Source organism: Castor canadensis, chromosome 1 (genome assembly GCF_047511655.1).
Source record: "Castor canadensis chromosome 1, mCasCan1.hap1v2, whole genome shotgun sequence".
NCBI lineage: Eukaryota > Metazoa > Chordata > Mammalia > Rodentia > Castoridae > Castor > Castor canadensis.
In genome coordinates this window covers 122,006,245-122,021,313 of record NC_133386.1, presented here as the reverse complement: position 1 = coordinate 122,021,313, position 15,069 = coordinate 122,006,245, and the positions used below count along the sequence as shown (strand labels likewise).

At 35.0% G+C, this 15,069-nt stretch overlaps 1 protein-coding gene across 13 annotated transcripts in view; it reads right to left on the bottom strand.

Moving 5' to 3' along the window:
• Positions 1 to 15,069, bottom strand: part of Picalm (phosphatidylinositol binding clathrin assembly protein) — a 114,400-nt gene that overhangs the window by 56,695 nt on the left and 42,636 nt on the right. For all 13 annotated transcript variants that reach the window (XM_074081662.1, XM_020166762.2, XM_074081659.1 and 10 more), the window contains exons 4-5: positions 11,662 to 11,764; positions 2,511 to 2,604 (exon numbers count right to left, since the gene is read on the bottom strand). In XM_074081662.1, coding sequence (XP_073937763.1) covers positions 2,511 to 2,604; positions 11,662 to 11,764 — 197 coding nt within the window. The remainder of the gene's footprint in view (positions 1 to 2,510; positions 2,605 to 11,661; positions 11,765 to 15,069) is intronic.

Below are 15,069 nucleotides of genomic sequence, written 5' to 3'. Positions count from 1 at the left end.
TACCGCATGAGTTAAAAACAGAACAACCAAACTACTGAAGTATTACTTTTTAAACATCAAGCTAACAGGTATCAGATAATAGATACTACTCAGTGCTGGTGAGAATAAAGAAAAACAGTCAGACACAATGTGCACATCTGTAATCCCAGCACTCAGGAGTCTGAGGCAGATATCAGGAACACCAGCTTGGGCTACAAAGCGAGTTCCAGGCTAGCCTGAGCTGCAGAGCAATACCTTGTCTCCAGAAAAAGACAACAAACCAAAACAAACAAACGAAAAACAGACACCTGTTGACAAGTGACTGGCTCAATACTTTTGAAGTTATGTTAACAATATTTACTAAAAATTTAAAAGTTTAATATCCTTTGAACCATCAAACTCGTTTTCAACACACAACACTGTACAGACAGGTTTATGAGGATGGACAGATGGACAGACATACATACACACACTGTATTTACTGCAACACTGTTTCTGACCAGAAAGACTAAACACCTAACAGTAGGAGAATTGGGTGAATCGTAATATACAATAAGATATAAAATAGAAACTGAAATGAGTAAATAATTTTATATAGAACCCAATAACACACTAAGTGAAAAAAATAATGGCTGGGCCCTCTGGGACAAACCAAACTAATGCTCTGTAATTGCATCAATTTCAACAGGAGTCCACAAGCTTTTCTTTTTGTAAAAGATCAGAAAGTGAGTATTTTAGACTTTGCGGGCCACATGGTCTCTGTTGTAACTATTTAACTCTACTACTGTAACAGAAAAGCAACCACAGGCAGTATGCAAACCACTAAGAGTCTGCCTATGTTCCTGCAATACTATTACAAATTCTGAAATTTGAAAAATACTTTAAAAATTTTTAGCCTGGGGATGTGGCTCAGTGGTAGAGCATTTGCCTAGCATATGCAAGGCTCCGGGTTTGATCCCCAGCACTGCAAAAAAAAAAAAAAATTTTTTTAACCATTTTAAACTGACAAAACCATTTTTAGCTCACAAGCTTACACAAAAACAAACAAGTTGTTGTGTAATTCTATTCTACTCTATGAAACACAGGATTCATTTACTGAGCATTTATTTAACATTTAGTATGTGTCACACATCACTAGGCAGTGGGAATATCGGAGAGAAAGCAGGCTTGCTTTCTACCTGAAGAAGCCGTTAAGACTAGCAACTAAACACAAAAATAAAGAAAAAAAATCAATTTGAACATGAAATTGTCAAAGTCCCATTCACTAATTAGCACTTAAATAATGTCAAGATACTGAGTGAGTAAATGGAGAGAGAGAGAAAACATAGTTGAAAACACTAACTTCTAACAGCACAAATAACTATGTCAGCAACTTAATTCAAGTAATATTAAAACAAAAATTCCATGGAAGACAATGCTCTTGAGCAATATATAAATTATTACAAATGCCTTTGGAATTTCCCTTTATTTTTGAATCACTGTCCTGCTTTGAGTCAAGCAGAACTCAAAAGTAGCAACATCAAAGTGGCTATTTTTAAAGAAATCCTTAAGCATTTTTAAAATCTAAAAGCCATTATCAAAAGAAAGTAGATTTTCAATGTGGTATCTACACACAATGGAATTTTATGCAGCCATGAAGAAGAATGAAATGTTATCATTCACTGGTAAATGGATGGAATTGGAGAACATCATGCTGAGTGAGGTTAGCCTGGTCCAAAAGACCAAAAATCATATGGTCTCCCTCATATGTGGACATTAGATCAAGGGCAAACACAACAAGGGGATTGGACTTTGAGCACATGATAAAAGCCAGAGCACACAAGGGAGGGGTGAGGATAGGTAAGACACCTAAAAAATTAGCTAGCATTTGTTGCCCTTAACGCAGAAAAACTAAAGCAGATACCTTAAAAGCAACTGAGGCCAATAGGAAAAGGGGACCAGGAACTAGAGAAAAGGTTAGATCAAAAAGAATTAACCTAGAAGATAACACACACGCACAGGTAATTAATGTGAGTCAACTCCCTGTATAGCTATCCTTATCTCAACCAGGAACCCTTGTTCCTTCCTATTATTGCTTATACTCTCTCTTCAACAAAATTAGAGATAAGGGCAAAATAGTTTCTGCTGGGTATTGAGGGGGTGGGGGTAGAGGGAGGGGGCGGAGTGGGTGGTAAGGGAGGGGGTGGGGGCAGGGGGGAGAAATGACCCAAGCCTTGTATGCACATATGAATAATAAAACAATAAAAAAAAAAGTAGATTTTCGAATCACTTTTCTTCTCTATCATTTTCTTTGGCTTGTATATCCTAAAATTCTAGAAGTATAGATGAAACACCTAAAAATTATGCATGTATTTAACTACATAAAAATGATGTTATTTGATTGCAGACTGCATTCATAGGAAAATCATTAGACAAACAAGATATTACAATGTGAAAAAGTAGTATCTATAAAAACTTGAGAATAAAAACTAAACGGTTATAGTGATCTAACTTTTAAAAATCTTAAATTGCAAAAACATAAATCAACTTACATTAAAATCAAGAAGTGCATCCATTTGATTTTGAATAATTGGTACAGTTTTTAAGAGTTTTTCTGTGTTCATTGTTCTCATAACTCCATCAGCCCTATTATTTAAAAAAAAGGAAACAAATGAATTTGCTATTAAATCTTCCTTCTGGTTCTCTACTTAAATAAAAAACAAAGTTGTGATGTTTCTAACTCATTACTGAACTTAAAACCTCAAGCAAGGATTACATAGAAAAAAAGCAAAAATGAAAGTAGACAACACTATATATCCAATACCAGTGTATTCATTTAAAACCAAAGAAAGAAAGAGGAGGAGAAGAAAAGGAGGAGAAAGAAGAAACAACTAAAATTTGAGATATAAGAGCAAAAGTTTATAGTACACAGCCAGGCGATTGGTGTACTTTTCACATTAGGAAATCACATGATCCTCACAACCACTGGGTGTGTGAAAGGAGATTTACCAATTTTTAAATAACAACAATAAAAAATCATTTGCCTCAAGTCACTAAACAGTTAAACATGGATTCCGCAGTCCAAGCACTGCTTTACTTAAAAGTATCTTATTCATAGCCAGGTGTGGCAATACACACCTATAATCCCAATAATTCCAGCATTCAGGAAGCTGAGGCAAGAGGCTTGCAAGTTTGAGGCCCGTGTGGGCAACTTAGCCAGACCCTGTCTCAAAATAATGTCAAAAGAGGTGGCAATATAACTCAGAGGTAAAGCATTTCCTAGCATGTGCTAGATGCTGGGTTCCATCCCTCGTCCCACATTTAAAAAAAAAAAAAGAAAGACTGTATTCATATGACTAAAATAGCAATGGCCTGTTAGACAGAAAAGTATAAAGAAAGCGACTTTATCACAAAAGACAATTTTACCAAGACGTTTTAATCTAGTTGTTAAACAAGAGATTCTAAGAGCATTATTTTTTTGTTTGTTGTTTGGTTTATGATAGGCTCTCCTTAGGCAGTCCAGACTAGCCTAGAACTCTCTCCATCCTGCCTCCCCTTCTCTATGCTGGAATTACAGGCATTACCACATCCCACCTAAAAGCACTGTTTTTAAACAATTAAGCTATGTATGAAAAGCAACAACAGTACTTTGCAGGACTCAATAAAGTATAGTAAATATTGAAATACCTTAGGCAGCTATTGATCAGCTTTAGCCTAACTAGCCAACTTAGGCTAGAAATACTAATTTTCTCTCAAGTACTAAACTACATTGATTAGTACCAGCTGCCAGAGTCTGGGATCAGGACACAATCTTCTTTGCAACTCTATTTTCATAACCAGCCCACTCTTATTTTTACCAGTCACCACCACTTCTCTTTTAATTCTCCCTCTCTTTTCCTGAAGTCATTTTTTGACCTCTGGTCATTTCTCCATTACAGAAGTGTTAAATGGTAGACTCAGTCTTTCTTGGTTAACTTCAACATCTACATAAACAACCAACCTAACATCTTGATCTGTAAGTCAGTCCCTTTACAACTGCCCCTAATTCTGTAATCAGGTCAAACCTCACTACTCTCAGATATATTATCCCACCCCTTAGCTGGAAGTGGGAGGAGACAAAATCCAGACATCTTATTCTATGACAATAATCTTTTAATCTTCTAGCTGCTTTGGCCAAGTATCTCCAAGTTTTTGCTTTGACAATAACTATTTGACCTCATCAAAAACCACAATATATCAACTCTACCACTACCTTTATCCCTTCTCATTTTTACTTTCTTCATCTAGCTTAGAATTCTGCAGATCCTGTTATAAATACTTCCTTCCAAATACTCTTAATTTTCTTGTACCTCTCTTTTTCCTTTGGCAAATTCACAATCCTGCCTGAGCAAATAAATCATCCATGCCTGTAACACAAATAACTGAGTGCTAGCAAAGAAAACCACGCAGAGAATGTTGCACAGTGATCACTTGCCTAGCATGTCCAAGGCCCTGGGTTTCATTCCTAGTATCGCAAAAAAGAAAGGGAAAGAGGAAGGGAGGGAGTGAAAGGAAAAGGAAGCCACAGAACCAGGCAAACTAGAAAAACTATAAACTCATAATCATTAATGTCAAAAAGGTATTGAACACTGATAGCAATCCTCTTAGCCTTCTCTGGCGAACTCCCTTTCTAAGTATTTTCAAACCTCCTCCTACTTCTACATCCCTGCCCACCTTCATCAACTCTCAGCTCGTAACTCTTAAAATGCTTCATTCACTAATTGAAAACAAGCCAGGTGCCAGTGGCTCAACTATAATCCCGCTACTTGGGAGGCTGAGATTGGGAAGATTGCAGTTTGAGTCTAGTCCAGGCAAATAGATGGGGCTTAAGTGGTAGAACATCTGCTTTGCAAGTACAAAGCCCAGAGTTCACACCAAAGTCCCACAAAAACCAAAAAAACAGAAAAAAAGGATCGTGTGGTTTTGAAACCCAAATTACACTATCTGCTCTGCTCCTGTTACAATTAGGGAAGTCTATCTCTTTCCATCAAATGGAAATATCACTGCCACAGTACTTTGGTTGTCCTCTCAAACATCGCCCCTATTCAACACAACTAGCTGTGATGATAAAAATGTCCTGTGTGTACATCATTCAATATGGCAGACAGACTAGCCACATTTGGCGACTGGGCATCCGAAAGTGACTAAAATACAAGTTCATTTAATTTATTTAAATTAGTCACACGTACCAAGTGGCCAGTAGAGCTCATTAATCTTCTTTCATAGTAGATCATTACCATGTTCAGGCAAGCAAATGCTCTACAATTACTTTTTTTGGGGGGGTGGGGGTACTGGGGTTTGATCGCAGGCCCTCACTTGAGCCATTCCCCAGACCAAAATTTTAGCTTTCACTGTTTTTCAGTGCCCAGGACCATCCTCAAACTGATCTCATCCCATGTAGCTGGGATTATGGGCATAAGCTACTGCAGATCTGGCTTCCACCTACATTCTTTATAACACACACACATACACACACACACACACACACTCACACTCTCTGTCTCTGTCTCTCTCTCCCCCCACTATTCCCATCTAGTTTCTACAGAGCCAACCATACTTAGCAAAACATTCCATTTTTCAGTTCATTCCAATATGAGCTCCACTCCTACCACCTGAAACTTCTTTTAGGTCATTTAGACATTCTGGGTTGTCTCTTCAATAGGTACTTTCTATCTTCATCTGACTAGACTACTTAGTCTTATTCAGAAGTTCCTGAAATACTTTCTTACCATCTGCTATTTCTCTCTATCCTTCCTTTCTTCCATCCTATCACTTTGTTCAGTATCTTTTGTTGGCTCATCATCCTCTCCCCATCCTCCAAAACACACGTTGGTGTGTACCTCAATGTATTTCTGGGCCTCTTCTCTTTCTATACTTACTCCCAAAGCCTAAATTACCAAAATGCTATCAATACACTTATATTCCCAGACCAGAACTCTTAAGTTCCAAGTTAGAATGTACAGTGTCTGCTTACTTGATATTTCAACCGGCTTAAATCACAAGCATCTCAAAAATGAGTACTTCCAAATTATATCAATTATTACTACACCCTACATAACACATTTTTGCAGTAAAAAGAGCCATATTCCCTGTGTTTTATACTTAGGGGACATTTTTTGGTTCCTTCTCTCACTAGCTCCACATCATTTCTTCCCAGAAAATCTAAATTTATAGAGGAAAAATTTAAATTAAATGTGCATACCAGACTTCAAAGAAACTTCAAATACTTTATAAACCTAAATGTTTGGGTTCATATTCCATGAAAAATACAAGTTTTAATGATTTCATAAATGAATTATAAATTCAGATACTTGCTTCCCAGATATAAGCTAGCAGTGGATTAAAAGTTGAAAACCCACCCCCAACCCCCATACAGCTTGCGTTCAATGTCTTTATTTGCAGAAAATAACCAAATTTTTCCTTTTATTTATTTGACTTATACAACAATGCTTTGTCACTTTTGACTCACCAATTTAGAATACAGGATAATTCAATAAATATTACAAAAAATGAAATGTTAAAAACAAAATGGAGGAGCCAATGTTTAATAAACTATTGAAAAAAAGTCTACAGGCAATGAGATTATCTATAGAACCACATCACGTACTGTTAAAATCATTTGGCTGTATTTTTGAGAACCATTAACATCTACTATGTTTAGACAGAGAGGCAAGTCCTGAAGCTATAAATATGAATAAGACTTTATTTTCTTAATGGATGTGACAAAATCATACATAACCCAACAAAAGAAACAAGATTTTCTCAAAGAAAAGATAGGTGAATAAATTCTTGGAAAATGACTAAGAATTGGCCAAAAAGGGCTATATAGAAAAAAATGAAATATATATGAGTGAAAAATCATTTAACCATCATCAGAGTAATTAATTTAGATATCTTTTTCTTTTTTTTTTTTGGTAGCACTAGAGTTTGAACTCAGGGCCTTACCCTTGTTAGACAGGTGCTCTTTCTGCTTGAGCCACTCCACCAGCCCTCATTTAGATTTCCAAATAGTCTATATTTCTTTAAAACAACTACTGTTGGCTTTTATTTTGTTGTTGTTTAGTCTGTCTTGTTTAGTTCAAAATGGTTTTCACTATGTAGCCCAGGCTGACCTGAAACTTATGGTCATCCTGCCTGAACTTCCCAAATGCTAAGATTACAGTGTGTGCCATCATAAAAACATTAATCAAGCATTTAAATATAAAATACTGAAACTACAAATATACCTCATTAAAACAAGAACAGGTATTTGATCATTTCAGGGTAGAAAAGGTGGCTCTTGAGGTTGCTTTAAAGATAAAAGCCATAAATAATTTCAATCATGTAAGATTTTTAATTTTTTTTTCTCTATTTCTGAAAAACTAGATCACTGCTTCTTACCCCCAACCTAAGTCATGGCTGCACTCAAGATGCTCTCTGTTGGCCATATTTTTGGAGAAGTCAACTTTGCTTTCTACAGTTATAATACTACAAAAAAAAGTTAAATGCAAGTGGTATATTTCTACTGAAAGCCCTTTCTTTCTCCATTTCTTTGGTGTAGGCTACATATACCCATTTTCTTTTGTTTATTTGCATTTCAAAATGTGAAGCCCTCATGTTTCACATTAAGAAGCATTCTGGGGACAAGACTTCACAAGCTGCTGTGGATTATATATGCAAGGAATGAAAAGTCCAAGATATTATATTCTAATGACAATGATCCTAAAAAGAAATGGTTATCAGCTCCTATGAATCTAGACTCCACAGGAACTTCTGGTTTCTAGGAGACACTCAACGTAGAAACAGATGTATATCCTAAAAGTTCACACCTCTTTTCTCCAGAATTTTTTATCATATTAGTTTGAAATTCTGCAAATCAGGACATCACAGAAAACTAACCTTCTTAATCAGGGTCTCCTGTTTCCCATTCTCTTCTCTGCAGTTCAATAACCACCTTTTTAAAAATCTTTTTTAAATTTTTATTGTTGTGCTGGAGTACATTGTGGCATTTACAAAAGTTCTTACAATATATCAAATATATCATACTTGAATCTACCCCCTCTCCCAAGATTTTTAAACTTTTAACAAAGTTAAAACATAGGGAAAAATAGCCCTGACAACTTGTTTTCCTAGTACACCAAAAAGTTCATTTGTTGACTGTATTATAATTACATACAATATTTCATTTAATTTGCACCACATCATGCAAATTGTCTTTTGTTATCTATCTCTCGACAGCAGCTCTATATAACCTACAACTCATGAGCTTCCCATCTTAGCCTCCATCCATCACTACCATTTTACAGAGAGATGAATCAGAGCTTACGTCAAGGCTTCCTAGTCATGTCACAGAATACGAATATGGCAGAAAAAGAGTTGCTTACATGTGTGTGCCCAGAAACTGACTCTTTATCCTTTCAGCCTCAAGCACCCTTTACCATTTAGCCCAGTATCCTGTAATAACAATTATCAGTTTGTGTTTGCTATATGAAGTTATCAAGTTGATGGATGTGTAGTAAAAGGTCCCCGTTCTTAGAAAAAATGCACTGAATGGGCTGGAGATGTGGTTTGAGTGGTAGAGTAATTATCTAGCAAGTGTGAGGCCCTGAGTTCAAACCCCAATGCAGACCCCTTGTAGTTCCAGCTACTTAGAGCTGAGGCAGGAAGAGCACTTGAATCCAACATAGCCAGACCATCTCAAAAAAAAAAAAATCCTAAAAGTTTTGAGGCACAGAGCCAGGAAAGAAGCTCCGAATTAAAAACCCAGTAACACACGCATGCATGCACACACACACACACACACACACACACACACACACACCCTTCAAGAAAAGCCTGCTCTATTACATATAAAACTTCATCAGCTATTCTCAATCTCAAGACTGGTGGACCTTCAAATTATTCTCAAATCTACAAGTAAAACAATTCACAGTGAAGTATTAATATAAGCCCAAGTGGAAAACAGTTTATTGGACAGAACACAGGGATTAAGAACCAAACTCCTAATGTGAACCTGTCAACTATAATCTACAAAGTGACTACACATATGAAACAGAACCTGAGGAATTTAGTTTTGGTAAGTTTCAAAATAATCACCTCTCATTAATTTGGATAACTAAGAAGCTACTTTCATATTGTTATTAAATTTTTCACTTCAGTTTAATAATTTATAACTTTAAGAGAACAATTTCAAGAATGTATCAATTACTAAGATCTCTGGAATGTCTGGTCACCTCAAAAAGGCATTTGCCCAAGTATTTCTACAGATGACAGATTCCCCGCAGGACAGTCCATCATAGCTAATAGGAAAATCATTTCTTTCAGAATGTCTTCAGTGGTTTTTCCTGAAGTATTACCATATATACTCTTGCAAGAAAAAAATCTGCATATCAGACATTATCAAGAATTGAAGAACTGGTATTATTCATGTGACTAAGTTCATGTGCTAAGATGACTATTATTTAGGATGCAGCAAAAACTAACTTCACCTTTTGCATCAAGGTTAAAGGGAATCTTAAATACAAAAGAGTACAGAAAGAAATGAAATACCTTCACAGAAAGATAACCTATGTTTATGGATTAGAAACTTAATGTGTTAAAAATGACAATAATCCCCAAACAGACTACAGAGTCAGAGCAATCACTATTTTAAAAATCCCAGCTGCTTTTTCTATAGAAAATAACATGCTGATCCTAAAACTCACATGGAATGGCAAGGGAGCCAGAAGAGCCAAAACAATCTTGAAAAAGAACAACATATCTGGAGGAGTCACACTTTCCAATTTCAAAACTCACTACCAAAACAACAGTAATCAAGTAACTCAGTGTAGTACTGCCATGAGGACCTATAGATAACAGAACACAAGTGGATCCAGAAATAAATGTTCACATTTATGGGCAATTCATTTTCAACAATGGGGCAAGACCACTCAATGAAAAAAGAATAGACTTTTCATAAAATGATACTGGAACAACAGGATATACATATACAAAAGAATGAATTTGGAGCCATCCTCATATCACATACAAAAATTATTTCAAAACAGATTAAAAATCCTACACGTAAAAGCTCAAATTATAAAAGTCTTAGAATAAACCACAGAAGTAAATCTTTGTAACACTATTAGACAATGTTTTTTTAGACATGATGCCAAAAGTACAAACGACTGAAGGGGAAAAAACTGACAAACTGAACTTTTTCAAAATTAAGACCTTTTTTTCTTTAAAGAACACTGTTAAGTCAATGAAAAAACAAGCTGTAGGAGGGGAAAACATGTTCGCAAATCATGTATGTGATTAAGGGACTGGGCAGAGTGGCTCAAGTGGTAGAGCGCCTACTGAGCAAGCATGAGGCCCTGAGATCAAACCCCAATGCCACCAAAAAAAAAAAAAGGGACTGGCCAGAATAAACAGTAATGTTACTGCCTATTCGTGAGGGATAATCTTAAGATACCCAGTGAACATGCATAATACTAAACCCTATATACACTAAGTGACTAAACAGGTAAGTGACACACACTATACACTGGACGATAGTTTATGCTCTGTGACAGAGCAGGACAGTTTTAAATTTCATCAAGCAATTCAGAACACAATCTATAATTTAAGAGTTGTTTATTTCAGGAATTTTCAATATAATACTTTAGAACCACAGTTCTGACACAACAGAAAGCAATATAGGAGAAAACAACGTTAAAAAAAAAATTCTGCAACTCACAAGAGATACAGCAATTTAATTTAAAAAATGACCAAAGGAGTTGAGGAACCATCTTTCCAAAAGAGATATACAGATGGTTAAGAAGCACATAAAAAGATGCTATTATCCATCAAGGAAATGCAAACCAAAAATCACAACATACTTGACTTCACCCACTAGGATGGCTACAATTAAAAACAATAAAGCCAACCAACTGCAAAGAACAAATTTTGGCCAAGAATGTGGAGAAATTGGAACTCTCACACACTCTGGTGGAAATGTAAAATGATTAACTGCTTTAACGGTTTGGCAGTTCCTCAAACCAGCAAATCTAAGAGTTGCCATATGATCCAGCAATTCCATTCCTAGGTATACAGCAAGAGAAGTGAAGGATACTCCAGATAAAATCTTGTGCACTGATTTTGATAGCCAAAAACATTAAAATATCCATCTGTCCATGAACAGATATAAATGTGGTTTATATTCAATACAATGAAGTATTATTTGGCTATAAAAAGTAATGAAGCTATAATATATACAAGATGGACTACAGCTTAAATACACTACGTTAAATGAAAGCAGCTAGACCCAAAAGGCTACATATTTACATGAACAGTCCTTAACAGGCAAAGCCTTACAGGCAAGAAAGTAGATTCACGGTTCCCAACGTCTAGAGGAGAAGGGGAATGGGAAATAACTACTAACGGGTATGGGTGATGAAAATATTCTGGAATTAAGACAGTGGTGATGTTGTTGCACAACTGTGCAATACACTAAACAATCACTGTATTATAGACTTGAAAAGGGAGAATTTGAAATGTGAATTATATCTCAATAAAGCTATTTTAAAAATATTAAAATACTACTACAAAAACTACCTGATATATAGTCCTTCAAAGAAAAATTAACTTCACCTTTGAAAACTGGCTAAAATTCTATAATTTAACATGTAGTTGAATTAATTGTCAAAACAAGGAAGCACGACTCACCCTCTCTTGACTTTTGTGAAATCAAATGCAACTTGTCTGTATGAAACTGCTTTTTCATTTAAATATCTACTATACCGCCTAATAAATGTAGACATGTCATATCCTGTAAGAAAGAAACAGAGAAGGTTTTCATACATGATTAAAATCCCAATTTGCCTAAAAAAAAACTCTTATTAATGGCTATATTACTTTGATACATCAACACCATTTAGTGATGTAAAGTAGTAACTAATTAAAAATTTCACATTAAATTCTGTAAGAATTCACATTTTTAAAGTCAACTATGTAGCTTTAAAACACCTTTTAGCCTTCGAATTTCACTAAAATAACTGATCCATATTTCTATTTTTTATTCATCAGGAACTGGAAAAACATGTTCTTAATACAAATTGATAACCTCACAACTCAAATTTAACAGCCTACAGAACTATAATTTAAATTCCTCAGGTCATCCAGAAAATTGTAATTTTTATACTTGTGAAATCTTTAGTGGTATATTATTTAGAACAGCTTTAACTTATTCACGCCAATGTCATAAAAAGTATGAAGAGTACTATCCAGTGCAATGGAATGGCAATATGAAAGTTTAACGCATAAGAAAAACAATTACATGAAGGTTTTCAATAAACTTTCGAAATTAATACATACATGACTCTAACATTGTTTGGTCATCATCATGAGATTTGAAAACTTCAACATAAAATCTCATCAATGTTATTTTAAAAATACTACAAACCTTGTACTTTAGTCATTGCCTGGCTCAAGAAGTCTACAAAGTTTTGCTCTTCATTAAAAAGCAGGTCCGTTTAATTTTAACTCATCTTCACTAACAAATCTAACTTTACTTGACGATTTCTTCTACTGTAAAAAGATAGTACCAAAGACTGGAGATACAGATCAAGGAGCAGAGTGTTTGCCTACCAAATGCAAAGCTCTGTGTTCAAAACCCAGTACTGACCAAAACAAAAGACAACCAAGAAAGATGAAACATGACTGGAGTTATACAAGTACCAACTCATATTTCAGCAAGTATTTATTGACTGCCTACTAAAAAAATCAGTGAACTGACTCACTGAAGAAAAGCCAGTAAACAAAATAGAAAAAAAAATCATCTAGCATTATAGCTACAACTACACTATATATATTTAAGCCTATTTTTAAATGTTTTCATTTCTATGAGCACATATTAATTGTAAAAGAGGCTTTCATTGCATAACAAATTCACCACCTCTATTACATTCTTATCCCCCCTTTTTAAAGTTTTTAGTGAGTTTCATAATACTATTTACATATATACATATTATAATATGAGTTCAATCATACCCTCTATCTCCTCTCCTACTGGTCTCCCCCTTTTACAAACATATCATATCACCTTTTTTTTTTTTTGGTCTATATTCCACATGTAAGAGAAAACATGCAATTTGTCTTTCTGACATGATCTCCAGTTCTATCTATTTGCCTGCCAATGACATAATTCCATTCTTCTTTATGGCTGAGTAATATTCCACGTTGTGTAAATGTACTGCATTTTCTTCACACGTTGGTCAATTGATGGGCACCTAGGGTGATTCCATTCACTATTATGAATAGTGCTAAAATAAACATGGATGTGCAGGTGTAGCTACTGCATGCTGACTTATATTCCTTCGGATATACGCCCAAGAATGGTACAGTAGGACCACACGGTACCTCTATTTTTAGTTTTTTGAGGAGCTTCCATACTGATTTCCATAGTGACTATACTAATTTACATTCTCAATAAACAGTGTAGAGGATTTCTTTTTCCCTGCTCCCTGGTCAACATTTGTTTGTTTTCTTGATGATAGCCATTTTGACTGGGGTGAGATGGAATCTCAGTTTTGTTTTGATTTGCATTTCCTTTATGGCTAGGGATGCTGAACATTTCTTCCTGTATTTTTTGCTCATTTGTACTTCTTTTGAGAACTGTCTGTTCAATTCATTTATCCATTTATTAGTGGGATTGCTTGAGGCTTTGGTGTTTAATATTTTGAGCTCTTTACAAATATTTTGGGCTCTATCTACTATGGGTATTAATCCCTTGTCCAATTAATAGTTGCAAACATTTCCTCCAATTCTACGGGTTCTCTATATTCTGGTAATTGTTTCTTTTGCTGTGCAGCTTTTTAATTTGATGTAATCATATCTGTCAATCCTTGCTATTATTTCCTGAACAATCAAGAGTTAAATAGTCATTACCTGTACCTGTGTCTTCTAGTGTTTTTCCGTTTTCCTATAGTAGTTTCAAAGATTCAGGTTTTAACTTAAGGTCTTTGATCCATTTTGAATTAATTTTTATATAAGGCGAGGGATAAGGATCTAGTTTCACTCTTCTACATGTGCATATTCAGTTTTTCAACACCGTTGAAGGTGCTGTCTTTATTCCAATGTGAGCTTTTGGTGCCTTTGTCAAAAATCAGATGACTGTGGCTGTGTGGGTTTATTTCTGGATCTTCTATTCTACTCCATTGGTCTATGTGTGTTTTTTGTGTCAGTACCATGCTGCTTTTGTTATTATGGCTCTGTAGTATAATTTGAAGTCAGGTATTAGAATACCTCCAGAACTGTACATTTACTCAGGATTATTTTGGCTTTTAGGGGATGTTTTGTGTTTCCGTATGAATTTTAAGACTGATTTTTCTATTTCTGTGAAGAATGACATTGAGATTTCAATGAGTAATGCACTGAACCTACAGATTGCTTTCAATAATATAGCCATTTTCATTTAATTATGCTAATCCATGATCATGGAAGTTATCCCATCTCCCAATGTCTTCATCAATTTATTTCTTCAGTTTTGTATAGCTTTCACTGTAGAGGTTTTTCACCTCTTTAGTTAAGTTTATTCCTAAGGTTTTTTTCTTTTTTGAGGCTTTTATAAATAGTATTATTTTCCTGATTTCTTTCTCAGCCTATTCATTGATGGTATATAGAAAAGCTGATGAGTTTTATGTTAATTTTTGTACCCTGTTACTCTGCTGCAAATAGGGATAATTTGACTTCTTTCTTTCCTACTTGTATGCCTTTTATTTCTTTCTCTTGCCTATTGCTCTAAGAATTCAAACACTGTACCAACTAAGAATCGGAAGAATGGACACCCTTGTCTCACTCCTGACCTTAGAGGAAATGATACAGCCTTTATTATGTTGATGTATATTCCTTTTATTCCTAGTTTCTTCAGACCTTTTATTTTGAAGAAATGTTGAATTTTGTCAAAGGCTTTTTCTGTATTTATTGAGAGGAACATGTCATTTTTCTCCCTTATTCTGTTTCTGTGCTGTACTACCTACCTCCATTAATTTGCTATGTTGAACCACCCTAGCATACCTGGAATGAAACCAACTTGATTTTGGTGTGTGATGTTTTTTAACATCTTACTGAATTTAG